The 15,067-nt window shown below is 44.9% G+C and overlaps 1 protein-coding gene and 1 long non-coding RNA gene across 9 annotated transcripts in view; one reads left to right on the top strand and one right to left on the bottom strand.

The window, feature by feature from the left end:
* Positions 1-15,067, bottom strand: part of MAK (male germ cell associated kinase) — a 53,170-nt gene that overhangs the window by 10,428 nt on the left and 27,675 nt on the right. For all 8 annotated transcript variants that reach the window (XM_029943627.1, XM_029943619.1, XM_029943623.1 and 5 more), the window contains exons 9-11: positions 11,853-12,167; positions 6,852-7,021; positions 5,234-5,382 (exon numbers count right to left, since the gene is read on the bottom strand). In XM_029943627.1, coding sequence (XP_029799487.1) covers positions 5,234-5,382; positions 6,852-7,021; positions 11,853-12,167 — 634 coding nt within the window. The remainder of the gene's footprint in view (positions 1-5,233; positions 5,383-6,851; positions 7,022-11,852; positions 12,168-15,067) is intronic.
* LOC115295596 overlaps positions 514-15,067 on the top strand; it is a 35,177-nt gene continuing 20,623 nt past the window's right edge. The window contains exon 1 of the long non-coding RNA XR_003910487.1: positions 514-884. This is a non-coding gene — a long non-coding RNA (uncharacterized LOC115295596). The remainder of the gene's footprint in view (positions 885-15,067) is intronic.

The following is a 15,067-nucleotide window of genomic DNA, read 5'->3' as shown; positions in this document are numbered from 1 at the left end:
CAGCACATATATACAATACAAGTAATAGTCACTAAACATTGGGCATTTCTGGCTAACTGTCTCATAAAAATTGAGGTAGTACAAAAATTTTCCTCAAATTGACTTGTTTTAAGTATGTATTTAAAATTATATGTCTGTGCACCAGACCTTGAGGACCACTGAGTGTAGCCAGGAGAACTGAGAGATTGCTTGTAGATGTGTAAAGATCTGTGAGCCTTATTTGCATATTAGACAATAATAAAATCTAAACTATTATTTTCTGAAGTCTGTGATGTGGAGTCAACTTTAGACTTTGGTACTAGTGGTCAAAGGGTGGTGTTTTAACTTTTTTTAAAAATCTTTTTAACGTTTTTATTATTGAGAGACAGAGCATGAGCAGGGGAGGGGCAGAGAGAGAGGGAGACAGAGAATCTGAAGCAGGCTCCAGGCTCTGAGCCCAATGCGGGGCTTGAATTCACAAACCTTTAGATCATGACCTGAGCTTAAGTCAGACACAACCGACTGAGCCACCCAGGCGCCCCTGTTTTAACTTATTTTTAAGAGATTTGAAAACTTCCTGAACCTGACTTCTTTTCACTGAAAATAGATTGGATGCAACTGATGAGAAGGTAAAGGCATCACACAGTCTAAGTCTCTGGGTTGTTTATGTGTTTTCTTTAGCAAATACAAGACAAATCCTCATTAAGAACTACCACTAACGTAGCAACAACTCTTTCCAGGCGGGATGAGCTCTTGCTTGTAAGAGAGAGAACTCCTCGGCAAGGTTTCACATTTATGAGACATATAATAATATCCCTTGTTTCGAAGCCAGAAAAGAGCCAGGCTATTCTGTACTCAGCCTCCAAGCTACCGGGCATCAGCACTCCAATGAAACACTCCTCCAGGTAAATAATTTGCCTTTCTTACCACATAGCGCTCCTTGTGGATTTTGAATTCTGATAAAAGACCTACAAATAGAACTAAATAGTCAATTGCCTGATAATAAAGATGCCCTTACTAAAAAGAGCAATAATACATATGAAAAAATCAACACAAAAAAATCCTTTACCCCCAAAGAAAAGGGAAAGTGTGTGTGTGGGGGGGAACTAATAATCTCCTTAGATGAACAGTTTTCATAAATGTAGTTCAACAAAGACTGGGCCCTGAGTACTTAAATTATTTTGTTAATCCAGTTAGCCTTGTGACATCCCTAGTTGTTTTTTTTTTTAAGTAAATATATCCATTAGCAAAGACAGTTACTTTAATTCTGTCTTTTTAAAGATTTCCAGACTTCTTGGAAATTAACACAATCTAGAAGGTGAAGTCACTTACGCATTAGTTTACAAGCTTGTACTGGGCACCTTCTATATACGAAACACTGATAGATAGAGGTAGAAATGAATGTACCGTCATCCCTTGCCGCAGAGGAAAGTAAATCCGTGAACAAATACTGAGCACCTGTCACATGCAAGGCATTGTATGTGGCAGTGGACAAAAAGTGGTGACCAAAACACACTAGTTTCTACCCTTTGGGGTCCTACAGTCTACTCTAAGGGAAGGGAAACATTAGCAGGTACAAATAGGTAAATAACGGCATATAAATCGTTTAAGGGAATCTGGTGCTGAGAGGGCAGGCAAACAGCAGAAGAATCTTCCTTTAAAAGTTCCACCAGTCCTTCTTTAAAAAAAAAAAAAAAGTAATTTTTAGCTAAAATGTGAATCTTGGAACCCGGAGGTGGTGGGAGCAGGTGGGAGCGGTGTTCCTGGCAGAGGCCACGGTGCAGACAGGGGCCCCGAGGTGGGAAGGAACCCCCCTGACATTCCATGGACAGAGCAGGAACAGGGGCTGGACAAATTGAGGCTGGAGAGGGGAGCAGGGGTCAAATCATGTAGAAACTTTCGTGCCAGGTTTAGAATTTAAAATGCAGTGGGAAAGGCAAGTGTAGGAATGACACAGGACATTGAATACACAGGGTGGAAAGGAGGACAGAGTGATAAACGGACTTGAGAAGGAGCAGGGTCTCAAAAGTGCTGTGGAAGGAGCCGCTCTCCCCGCCTGCAAGGTGGCATCAGCTCCTTGCAGGGAGTGCTGTTGTGGGGGCAGGGCAGGAGGCCACCGCTGAGAGGTGCTGCGTGCTTCCATGGCACCCTCTGTTTGCAACCACCTTGCTGTAATTAAGTACCTAAGGTTTCAAGGCGAGCCGAGAGTGAGTGCAGGCCCACTGTGACTAACAAAACACAGAGTCTCCAAGTCTTGCTCCGGTACACAGCCGGTCAGTAGCAGGTCCATAACTAAGACTCTTGCGTCTCTCTCCCTGAAGGCCAGTGTCACAGGTCTGCCAAGTCTTGCAGAATAATGTCCTGCTGCCCTGGAAGTACATGGCACATTTCTAGAGCTCCCGTGAACCTAAAGATTGATGCCTAAGCAGACATTTTATACTTGATTTAATGGCTAAAGAGAGAAAGAGAGAGGGCCCCCAAAGATATTATTCTTTTTTTAATTATTCCAGTAGATACTTAATTATAAAAATAACTGTGGATCATAAATACCAAGCATCGCTTATTTCAGTTTCTATCTCTGCAGTCATCGCTGGCTCATGATAGGTGCTCAGTAAATGTTTGTCCACGTGACTGAACTGAGCTCAGTTCTAATTTCAGATCTCATCCAGATCGAGAGGGGCATCTTCAAGGCAAAAAAATGCCAACAGGGGAACAGGAAGACTCCAGTTTAGATTTCAGGCAGTTCTAATTTCCAGTCTATTTATTGTCTCAATTATACCCATTGCTTCTGACCCACAGTATTTTGCAGAATCTTATTGATCTTTCCAGTTATAAAGGAAATGACCAGACCAGTTTCAGACATCCTGACATATGTCCCAGAAAACCACATGAGGGAACAGAACTATGAAAACAGGGTGCTTTGGATCCATTTATCCTGAGAAAAACTTACAGTTGCCTTTCCCACCACCAGAGGGCTCCCTTGTATAGATAAGAAAATCTCGATTTGCTATACGATTGATTGATTTTTAAATAGGGAAAAATATCCCCCACAATCTGTGTTTTGGGAATTTTGCCACATCCCTGCTTTTGCAGTAGGATCAGGACTCCTCATGGCATCAACACCACAATGTATAAACCTACGGGTATCTAGATAGAGATTACAAGGCCAGTATCTTCGCTGCTTTCAAAAGTGCCTCCCTCATCTTTTCTCACCTTCCTCGCACTGCAGTCCCTCATCGATTCCCCTCCTCTCCTGCAGGACCACTCCCCGCTCTGTAAGTGGTCGTTCCTGTCCACAGGTATATGACCTGCAGAGACGTGGCATCACCACGATTGGAGCGCTTCCTGAGCCCCGCTCTGGGACGGCTCCTCTTCCCAGCCCAACAGCTCCAAAGAGTTGTCTACCTTTTCAGTCACTAATTTCTCAGCTCTCTTCACTTTTCCGCCCACTCCAGCCAAGTTCTCTCTCACCATTCCAGACTGAAACTGCTCAGCGAGGTCATCAGGAACCTCCCCACTGTTCAATTTAATCAGGCATTTCTGTCCTTCCTTTTAACTGCTCGGCCAGCAAGCTCTTCCAGGCGAACTGTCCCATCTCAGCTTCAGCAAACCACCTGTTCATGGTGGCTCCCTCCTTTCCTCTTTCTTGCGCCCTCCTCCTCCTGCTCTACCACTAGCACTGTTCCCACTCACAGTCTCTCTGTGTGTGATCCTGTTCAGTCCAGGGACTGAAACACAGTCTGGGGGTCGCCGTTCTCTTCGGCCCAGGTCCCTCCTCGGTGTTCCGGGCTCTTCCCGCCCCCCCCCCCCCCCCCCACCTCCTGCACGGCCTCTCCACACTGGCATGTTTCACAAGCATCCTAACTACAGCAGCCCACGCACAAGACTCACCATCTCTTTGCCACCCAATCCCGTTCCTCTCCAGTCTTCCCCATCTCAGAGCATGGTTCCACCGTCCACCTAGGATTCAGGCTACAAACTCGCTTTTCCCTTATTTTCTATGGCATCCATCAGCAAGACCATTTCCAAAATACGTCAGGAGCCCAGCTCCCTCTCGGTCATGACCATCTTCTCCCTGGAGGGCTACAGCAGCTTCCAGCTGGCCTCCCTGTGTCTGGTCTTGCCCTGAGCGAGCTGCCCTTGACACAGTCTTCATAACACACATGTCCGGTCACCACTCACCTCGCAAGGGTCCCCCAGAGGCCTCCCTCGGAGCTGGAACAAACCCCAAATTCCTTCCCCTGCCCTCAAGGTGCTGTCTCGCTGACCCCTGCCAGCTCTCCCCACCTCACCTCTCTTCATTCCCCCTTGAGTTCTGTTAAACTCCAAATGTGTAGCCTGTTGTTCTAGTCGGAGAAGCCAGTGTTTCCCTCCACCTAAAACATCTTTTCTCAGCTCTTCATCTTTCCCTCATTTGGGACAAAGATGTATCTGTATAGATATATGGCCACTTAAAAACGGATTCCCTTTGAGGCTAGATTAAATTTAAACTTTTCTTTTTAAAGTGGGTTTTGGGGAGAAAATGCCACCTGCAGGCATGACATAAACTTCCCACCGTCTGTCCAGACCTTTCTCCTAAGCTCCAGATTCATACAGTCAGTCTTCTACTAGATAGTCTGGTAGACACCCAGCCCCAACTCCCGAGATCCCCTACTTCCGTACTCCTGTCCCTTCCTGATCCCCCTTCTCTCAAGTAAAGTCGCCATCACCCACCCAGGGGCCACCTCTAATTCCTCCGTTAGTTACCGTCACCCATGCCAATCTGTCAGCAAGTTCTATCTTCCCTCAGTGAAGTACATGGAGATTTTACCCATTCCTGTGTCCACGTTCACTGCTCTGGGACAAGCCATTACCCTCTCCTTCCAGAATGTGCAGTGGCCTATGAGCCCCTATGCTCTACCCACAACGAACTTTCAAAAACACAATCCCAATCATTTAGGAAACAGCGTAAAATCCTACATTTTATAAACTGGTGTAGCAGGGGTGCAGAATTATTTTAATAAAATTTAGCATTTACTAAAGGCATAGTTTTGGCGGGAGAGAGAGGCACTTTTTTTTTTTTAAGCCTATTCTCATGATTTTCGGCTGCTAGGCATTTCTTGAACAGACTGCACAGAGGCAGGAGGCCCAGAAAAGTACTTGGGTACAAGGGCTGACCAGGCTGTTTTCCTGGGGCCCTTTCTGCAAAGACCCCAGGACACTTGAGCCTGACCCCTACTCTGGTTGGCATTAACACTGTATGTTCTCTGCTCACCTGGAAGGTATCTTGATTGCTTCAAGTAGTACTGCTTAGCGGTGGAAGCAGTTGACAGTTCTGAATCCGATTTCAGGGAAACGGCAGCGGGGAAGCTCTTGTTTTCCCCTGCTGAGTGGTGGGAGGCTGAGGGCACCGACTCTGTAAGCCTTGAAAGTCCACAGAAGGTAGCATCAGGAGGTGAAAAGTGAGTCCACGGCAGCTACTATGTCCTGACCCGCCCCCTGCATGTCTTTTCAAACTAGGTTGGGCCCCCTGACTTAACACGGTTTCTGTCAGAGACTTTTTGCTGCCAAGAACACTGAGTGACAACTTTTCCCCCAGGAGATATTCATACTCTTAAAAGAACAAGCTGGGCGCCTGGGTGGCTCAGTCGGTTAAGCGTCCGGCTTCTGGCTTCGGCTCAGGTCATGATCTCATGGTTCGTGGGGTCAAGCCCCACATTGGGCTCTGTGCTGACAGCTAGCTCAGAGCCTGGAGCCTGCTTCGGATTCTGTGCCTCCCTCTCTCTCTGACCCTCCCCTGCTCACGCGCTCTCTCTGTCTCTCAAACATAAAAACATAAAAAAAAAAAAACCCAAAAAACAAGCATCACTGGGTTCTGGTGCTTTAGTGGTTCTGGATCTCCAAGCTTTCCAACACTAGGCTAAAATGCCCTATTTCTAATGTGTACTTTCCCCTTAAGAGAAATACTATAGGACAACAACACCTTCTGAGTTGAAGGTGTTGGTGGTCTGACTTCTCCCTTTGTTTAGCATCTCAAAGGTTATTCAGCCTTGATGGCACTCAAGTTTGAAAATGCTAAGAGGCATGACTTTCTGCCATAAAGTGGGAGGGGGATTAAGCAGGTTTATTCTCAAGTGCATGTATTTTAGGGGAGGAGTACCTATGGAACTTGAGGATCTAGAAACCTATTGACTAAGGATTATCCAAGCATAGGTCCCCTTCACAGAATCTGCACGTACCTTAGGAGATATGTAGACCTCAACGTGAATGCCAGATAACGATTAGATAAAATTCCCTGCCTCCTGCCAATATTTTTTTTCTCCCTTTTCTTTTATTCCAAAGAGGAAAAAAAAAAGACGATATTTTCCCAAACTTTTGTTCACAACATTTAACCCACCCTCACTTCAAGGTTGAGTAGTGCACTAATGATGACTTGACTTAGAAAAAGACAAGGGACTGCTCGAGATATTAAACGTTCAGAAAAAGTTTAGGAAATGATCCAAAAAGTTTAGAATAGCAAACAAATAAGGGAATCTGAACACCATCAGAAGAAACCATTGCCTTGGTAGATTGTGCTTTGCTTTCTTCAAACAGGCATGCGGATTTGGGATGGGAATCATGGCCATCGTCTTTCAGCAGGGCATGCTAAACACTTCACAGGGACCCTTCCCCCCACCCACACACCACACTCGGCCATTAATACTGAGAACCATCACTGGGAGAAGTCAAGATTCTTACCTTCCCAGAGGTACGTGTAGAGATTTGGGGTTTGTGGAAGAGAACAGTATTAAGTTACTTATTGCCTTTACTATCTTCATTCATGTGTATGTACTGAGTAACACAAAGTCGATACATGATAAAAACAGATTTTCCTGAGGGATTTGAAATCTTACCAGAATGGAGAATCTTTTTTCCTGTCTTTGAATACATCCATGCTTGGCTTCTTGGAATGGGAGGCTCCAAGGTCATAGTCCTCAAACTCTTCCCAGCTGTCTCCAGACTTGAACACCATCTGACCCCAACGCCTCCTAGCACTTTTGTGACCCAGTGTGCCATTTGGCTTCTGTGGTGGAAAATCAGTCATCATCATCTCTTATCATTTGCTGAATGCCTTTTATGCACAAGCTACTCCACTTTACACGAAGAGTGCCCGTTCTCAAGGGGCCTTTCACATAGTTAAGATGACACACACACGCACTGGAAAGTTATAACAAAAATAGGTAGCACGTGCTAAAAATATGATAGGCATTCAGAGGGAGGAGAGATCTCTGAATCTGGGTTGGGAGAGGACTCGAATACTTAAGGATCAGAACTGACTCCTCATTGCTGTGTAATTTGGAAAACTGCCATGTGTGACTGTGTCTCTTAGGGCAAGTGACTTAACTTCTCAAAGCCTTGGTTTCCGCCTCCTTAAATGGTGATACACAGTGTTTATCTAATTAGTGTTTCTGAATTGAATAGTAAAATGCATTGAAAGTCCTCAGGTTACGGCCTAACACATAATAAGAATCACTGAGTTAGTGGTATGGTTGTTATTATTACTGTTATTGTTGCTGTTGCAGAGTTTGGAAAAGGAAATACGTAGAGTATGACTTTTTAATAGAAAAGCGCCAGAGTGTGTTCTGGGGAGGGAAGGTGGTTGGTGCTTATCAAAGCAGATGGTTGGTGCTGGGAGGAGGGGAGGACAGACCAATGCTGGGGTCTGAAGGCCTTCCGGTGTCTATTTAATGAGCTGGTGCTCTCCCGTGGGTAGTGGAGAACACTGGATGTTTCCAAGCTAAAAAGTGATGAGACAAAGGCAGCATCCAGAAGGCCAGGCCCTTCAGACAAGGAGGCTTTGCAGTCACACTGGCATGTGGTGGCAGGGGCAGCAGATTCCTGCGGGTTGGAATGCTCGGGAAAGAACACATTTGCTCCTAACAAGGAATGAAAGGCCTGGATGTTGCATCCACCTGAACAGAGATGAGAGAAGCGTGTGGCAGCTCCCAATGCAGCAATATGACTGCTTACGTATCTGAAGTCCCAGCTGCCCTTGCGGCTATATGTAGTCACGTGACACACTCTAGCCAATGAGTTGTCAGTGGGAGTCTACTGGAGGGACTTCTGGGGAGCTGGCATGACATGCCAGTGTTTGGTTTTTTTTTTAGTGTGTATTTATTTTTGAAAGAGAGTGCACACATGCAGGGAGGGGACAGAGAGAGAGAGGGAGACACAGATCCGAAGCAGTCTCCAGGTTCTGAGCTGTCAGTACAGAGCCTGACATGGGGCTTGAACTCATGAACTGTGAGATCATGACCTGAGCCAAAGTCGGACGCTTAACCTACTGAGCCGCCCAGACACCCCATCACTGTTCCCTCTTCTAGAATGCAGATGCAATCCCAAAGGAGCAGTGGCCATCTTGTGGCCATAGGAAGGAAAGCCGCCTGCTAAGGTGGTAGAATAGGAAGGCAAAAGTATTCTGGTTCCTTCCACATGCTGCCCCAGCCCAGGTCTGGCCCACCGCTGACTGCTTGTCCTGTGGGAAAACAACCCGTTACTGTTGGAGCCTCAAAGGTCAGGTTTCCGTCCTAAGTCACTGAGTGTAAGCCTAATGGATGCAGAGAAGGAAATGCAGGGATCATTTCAGGATGGTGGCTCTATGAACAAAAATAAAGAACGAGGAAAAAGACTTGGCTTGGATCAGACAGTGGTTTTCTTCAAATTTATTTGGGGTGGTTTTGGGGCTTGTAAACTAAGAAATCCAAAAGGCAACTGGAAATTAGGGAATTTGGAAGCCAGATCAGCAAACACAGTTATTGTTGGAGCAAGAAGAGGTTTAAAGAATGGACACACTATTGCTTGGAGCCCGTGATGTCACAGTGGACGCTGATGACAAAAATGGATATTTGCCAACTTCTGTTATACTGTTGTTTTCTTTGCCAGGGAGAGTGAGCTCTAGACTAAGAATAAAAAGCTGTAAGGTCCCAGAAAAGAAAGGTTATACTTAGCTGAGTTTGAGACTCTCATTTTGGTTGAATTGATTTTTAGGGCGCTGAGGCTGTAGGCTTCTGAACAGTGTCAGTAATATCAGGTAATGTGCCTGAGAAGACTGAAAAGGGGCATATGTACATAATTTTTATAAAGCAGAAGGTGGAGTTTTGTAAACTCCACTCTAATATAATTGGTATAGGATGAGGGCAAAGAGTCTAAAATCAGTTATTAGAGGGGAAAGTTTTGAGCCCTGAGGGAAAGGAGTGGTAGATCATACAGGCCACCATTTTTTATAAAAAGCAAACAATGTATGTCGTCTATGTGGCCTTCAACAAAGTGGGTGACAGGGTCTTTGATGCTATCAGTGAAGCAACAAGAGGACCACAAAGCAGGGCCACTACTGCCGACCCCCCCCCCACTTTATACCCCACATCTAATGTGATGGTACTTGGACAAGCGGCCTTTGGGAGGTAACTGGGGGTTAGTGCCCTTATGGAAGACTCCAGAGAGCTTGCTGTCTCTCTCTGCCATACGAGGACAAAGCAAGACGGTGACATCCACAAACCAGGAGGAAGGCCCTCAATAGGAATTAAACTGGCTAACACTCTGATATTGGACTTCCCAGCATCCAGCACTGTGATAAAATGAATTCCTGGCTTAAAGCTACCCAGTCTATGGAATTTTGATATAACAGCCCAAGCAGACTAAATACATAGTTTGGTGGTCTGACCAAGAGTCCTGCTAATGGGTCAGGGTCCGTCTAGAAGAAAGTTCTCGTGCGCTGCCCAAGGGCTCACTGCCATTCTGCTCATCATGAGAGTGACAAGGAGACAAAAAGCAAATGAACAGCCAAACCATCGCAGAGCTGGGCAAAATGGCTAAACTGAGGAGACAGAATACTTTAGAAATTTGGGAGGTAAAAGGAAAGGTCTTGCAGTCTTTTGAATCCCAGAGATCAAATACACAACAAGCAAGAAGTAGAGAGTGTGTGATTTTGCAGAAGCGCTTGTAAAACACAAATACAGGGTGCTGGGTGGCTCGGTTGGTTGAGTGTCCAGCTTCAGCTCAAGTCATGATCTCGTGGTTTGTGGGTTTGAGCCCCGCGTCGGGCTCTGTGCTGACAGCTCAGAGCCTGGAGCCTGCTTCAGATTCTGTGTCTCCCTCCCTCTCTGATCCTCCCCTGCTCACCCTGTCTCCCTCTCAAAAATAAACAAAACATTAAAAAAAAAAAAAAACAGATTTAGGAATTTTAGCTGACAGAATACTTAGTCCCAACTCTGAAACCTATTAGCTATCTAAAAATGTAGGGCTAAGGTATTGGGTACTTTAACTTAGTGCATACAAGGGATGCGCATAGTGCGTGGCACTTAGTAAATACTCAGTAAATATTAATTTCTTTTATTTTCCTCTCAGTATGAGTCAACATTTGATGTGCCTTCCAAGAAAAAAAACAAAAAAACCCCACAAAAATGTAATCTTTGGTAGCATGAGTGGACCGATGGTTCTGGATGTTGGAGGTGATTCACCATGGCTTTTACTCCCGGCCTGCTGCCCCCCTCTGGTCCTGGCAGCCTCACTCTTATGGGGAAGCAGGATGGGGGTGACCCAGCAGCTCCTTCCTACACAGGAACCAAGGATCACTGAGTCATTGGAGGATGATGCCATGTGCGGAGCACGTGAGGGAACCAGGGATATTTCTCCCGGAGAAAAGGGCAGGCAATATAAGGGCTAGTTTCAAATATCTGAATGGCTGCCTTTCTCAAAGAGTGATGAGCTTTTATTAAAAGCTAAAGAAGACTGACCAGAGTCTAGCTCAGTATAAGGAAGCACTTTCTAATAATCAGAAATGCTCCAAAGATGATGTGGACTCCTCAGCACCCTGGGACTGACTCAGAAATAATGTGGACAATTTTTCATTCATCAGCAGATACTTGAATGAATATTTATATTTGAACAGATATGTGTTGAGAATTTACCATATGCCAGGCACAATTCTGGGTTTGGGGCCTGTACTGATAAACAAAATAGACAAACACCCCTGACCTCATGAAGCTTACATTCTAGTAGGAGGAGCCAGATAGTAAACAATGCACATAAGATACAAGTAAGTAATTGTATGTTAGAATACGATTAGGGCTTTGCGAGCAGGGCTTGCTTATATAAGGATGGCAGGAATGGATAAGGAATTAGACAGGATTGTTTGAGATCTCTCTGTCCTGAAATGCCCATAATGCAGTGCATTTGGGAGTAAAGACCTTGAGGAGACAGCTAATATGGCACGTGGAAAGCTCCCTGAACCAAACAACAGAAGGAGAAAGAGGAAGTTTTTATATACTGCCTGACCCTTTAAAAAAAAATTCTGTTCATGTTCATTAGCATTTAAAAACAGTATAAAATTACTGTTAAAGTCCTGAAGATTAGGGTCAGCTCTCCTGAGTCCCATATTCTATTATGCTTTCAGTTCTTCTGTATCTAAGTAACAAAGAAAGTCTAGCATCAAAACCTTATTATGCTAGTTTGGCTAGTTTTTCTTTTCATAAACCATATTAGACTTTTAAGTTATCTCATGCTAAGCCCCTGCCAGAGGAAGCCGAGACTTCAACATAGAATCATATTCTACATCTTAGATTTTTTAATGTTTACTTTTGAGAGAGAGAGAGAGAGAGAGAGAGAGCGAGCAGGGGAGGGGCAGAGAGACAGGGAGACAGAGGATCCGAAGCAGGTTCTGTGCTGACAGCTCAGAGCAACACGGGGCTCGAACTGAAGAACCACAAGACCATGACCTGAGCTGAAGCCAGACGCTTAACCAACTGAGCCACCCAGGTGCCCCGAACATCTTGCCCAGCATTTTTAGGGATGCCTAGAAAACAAAACCCTAACTGAATCAAACTCTTGCACCTAGAGTGTCATCACAGGCTACTTACGGCTGGCATGTTTTTGACGATGCTTGGAAATAGCATCTGCGGCTGTTTCTGCTGATTCTGCTGCCTTGGCGCTGGCGGGACACCTGTGTTCTGCAGCAGCTGGATGGACTGCAGTGGCTGGTGGCTATTTTTCATCGGGGGCTGTCTGACAGTCTGATCATTTATGTCCGGCAGAGGCTTAGGCTCTAGATCAACCATGGACGGCTTCGATTCTGGTGGCTGCACCTGCTTGCTATTTAAAGATGGTTTCAATTCCAGATGATGTGAGGAGGGACCTAATACTTGACCAACTTGAAAATATGGGTGTTTCAGTGCCTAGAAAAAGAATGGAAATAAGAAATGGAAAATGGTCTCAACTAACAGTATTGCACATTAACTACTGATTGGCGGCCAGCTCAGCATATAGCACTAGCCTAGATTTAGAAAGCCTCTGGGTTTCCACTTATGTGGCACCTTCAAAAAGAGGACTGGGAAATAATGATTTAGGAGATAAATTTCATTTAAAAAGCAAAGTATAACATAGTAGGAAGCATGTCAAACTCGTGTAATTTTAACATCCAGGCAAAGCAACCATTGTATTGAAAGATTCTGTATGAAAACAAAATCTACCTTATAAACACTGGCTAAGTTTGATGTGATTAACTCAAACCGAAATGCTAGATACTGATCGTGTTCCAAAGGCATTAGGAAATGAGTTAAGAAAACTGTCTCTGTAGTTCATTTTCAACAATGAACAATCACATTATACAAAACTCAGGCCTACTCTTAGCCGAAGGATAACTACATACCTACCAGCAATAAAAAAATTCGAAGAAAAACGACAAATGCAATTGAGTTAGAGTGTATTCAGCACCATAGGGGCAAAAAGAAGATATTTATGGGAAGAAAATATAAGAATAATAAAAAGTGATCACTGAATTTTAACCAGTCAACCACTCACTGCTGCTGCATGGAGGTGGTGGGCGGAGTAGAGGCGACCCCTCACGACTGTCTGGTGACATGGTCAACAGTTAGAGGTTCTCAACTGGGGGCGACTTGTCCCCTCTGGAAACATTTTTTTATTGTCACAACTTGGGGTGGGAGGTGCTACCGGCATCGAGTGTAACAACAGGACGGCCCTCCACAACAAAGAGGATCGGATTCAAATGTCAGGAGTGCCAAGGTTGATGACAATTGACCTAGAGAACGTCCAGAGCCTTCCGTGCAGCCAGCTGTGGATGCTGACCCCTTACCAGTAAGCATGTACCTGGATGAAGGAGGAAAGCCCCCAGTTCTTCTGTTTGTGTTTGGGGGCAGGGGGAGGCAGGGGGACTCCTTGAGGTAGCCCAGCCCTACTGCACTGCACATCCTGCCCTAGGCGGGTCCCCACCTGTGTGTGAGCACAGCCCTGACCCACAGTCAGCTTCTCTCGGGCCTGCAAGGGCAGTTTTTGGAGGGACAGGAGTAGCTCTGGACATGGCCCCTGTTATCCTATAACTTCACCTCTTCCTAACTAGGTCTCCCTGCTTCCACCAAAAAGCAGGGCTATGCAACAGTGGACAAGAAAGAGGTTAAGGGCAGGGAGGTGTATTTCAGCAGAGGCAGAACTAGGTTTTATTTCTGAGATGTCCCCTACCACAGCTGACGTACGTGTTAATTACACTGACATCGCTAAGCGGAGCTCTACAGACAATTTAAATACGTCAGTGCCTGACATACAGAAGGCACTCAAATTCTGAATTAATTAAGTCATATGAATTAGTATGGCAATACCCCTAAACTTAAAATGAACTATATCTTGGAACTAAAACCTTTATAAATGAGTTTTGTAATTTCAAGGCTTCCTCTGTAACAGTTTTTCCTCTTAATCAGTTACCATCCTTCCAGAAGAGGAGCGTCTTTAAGAAATAATTTTTTACTGTGTATGCAGTGAAATTTTGATTGTTGCACAGAATAAGGATGTCTAGGGGCGCCTGAGTGGTTCAGTCGGTGAAGTGTCCCACTCTTGGTTTCAACTCAGGTCATGATCTCACAGTTTGTGAGTTCGCATCAGGCTCCAGGCTGACAGCTCAGAGACTTCTTGGGATTCTCTCTCTCTGCCCCTCCCATAATTGCATGCGCGCTCTCTCGCTCTCGCTCTCTCTCAAAATAAAAAAACGACCAAGAACGAAAAAGAATGATTTAAAAAGAATGTATAGAAAGTTCTCAAGAAGAAATTTAAATCATGTCTAAAGCCAACACCAGAAAACCACTACTCACATTGTGATGGGTTTTGTTTCAGTACTTCCTTCTACTCATGTAATGTGTGTGTGTGTGTCTCTATTTAAATAAAATCATATGTATTAATAATATTCTGGCATATATTTATTTTTTATAATTTTAAAAAGATTTTTATTTATTTTTGAGAGAGAGCGACAGAGACAGAGTATGAGTGGGGGAGAGGCAAAGAGAGAGAGAGGGAGACAGAGTATGAGTGGGGGAGAGGCAAAGAGAGAGAGAGGGAGACAGAGAATCTGAAGCAGGCTCCAGGCTCTGAGCTGTCAGCACAGAACCTGATGTGGAGCTTGAACTTACCAACTGTGAGATCATGACCTGAGCTGAAGTCAAGATGTTAACCTGACTGAGCCACCCAGATGCCCCTCTAGCCTACATTTAAACTTAGCATTTGAGCTTGAGAATTCTCCGGAAGGTTACTTTATTTTAAAAATTCCATTTTTTTTGTTCTGTGCCCACAGATTATATAATTTATTTGAAGGTATAAATATGCATTACTTCAGGAGCTCATTCTATATGCCTTAATTCAGATTCCTTTGAAACAGAGCCTAGGAAGGGGATCTGGTGGGTACCGGAGGCAGTGTTTTTCATGAAAAAAAATCTTCAGTGGGTGAAGGGTAAGGGTCGGGAGGGGTCAACCTAGTATACCAACTCTGATCAAGTCTACCCTGGCCTGATCCACAGAGCAGAAGGGAGATTCTGAAATGAAAACCTTGCTTCAGGGTTTTGCCCTCTTGAAACAAAGATATCTTTGTATTAGCCATTCAAGGATAGAGACTGTCCCCAAAGCAGATGGGTGGGTATGTAACCTCCCAACAATGCTGGGGTTTGTTGGCTGATGCAGTTGTCCAGGAAAGAGGGCCGCTGTGAGCATTAGCAGCCATAAACTTTACAGAAGCCGAGGACGGGTGCCTGAGCAGGTCTCAGGAGATCCGGGTGGGGCATCTACAGCATCTACTGTA

Source organism: Suricata suricatta, chromosome 7 (genome assembly GCF_006229205.1).
Source record: "Suricata suricatta isolate VVHF042 chromosome 7, meerkat_22Aug2017_6uvM2_HiC, whole genome shotgun sequence".
NCBI lineage: Eukaryota > Metazoa > Chordata > Mammalia > Carnivora > Herpestidae > Suricata > Suricata suricatta.
The sequence above is the reverse complement of the archived record's forward strand: the minus strand, read 5'-3'. Positions and strand labels throughout refer to the sequence as shown.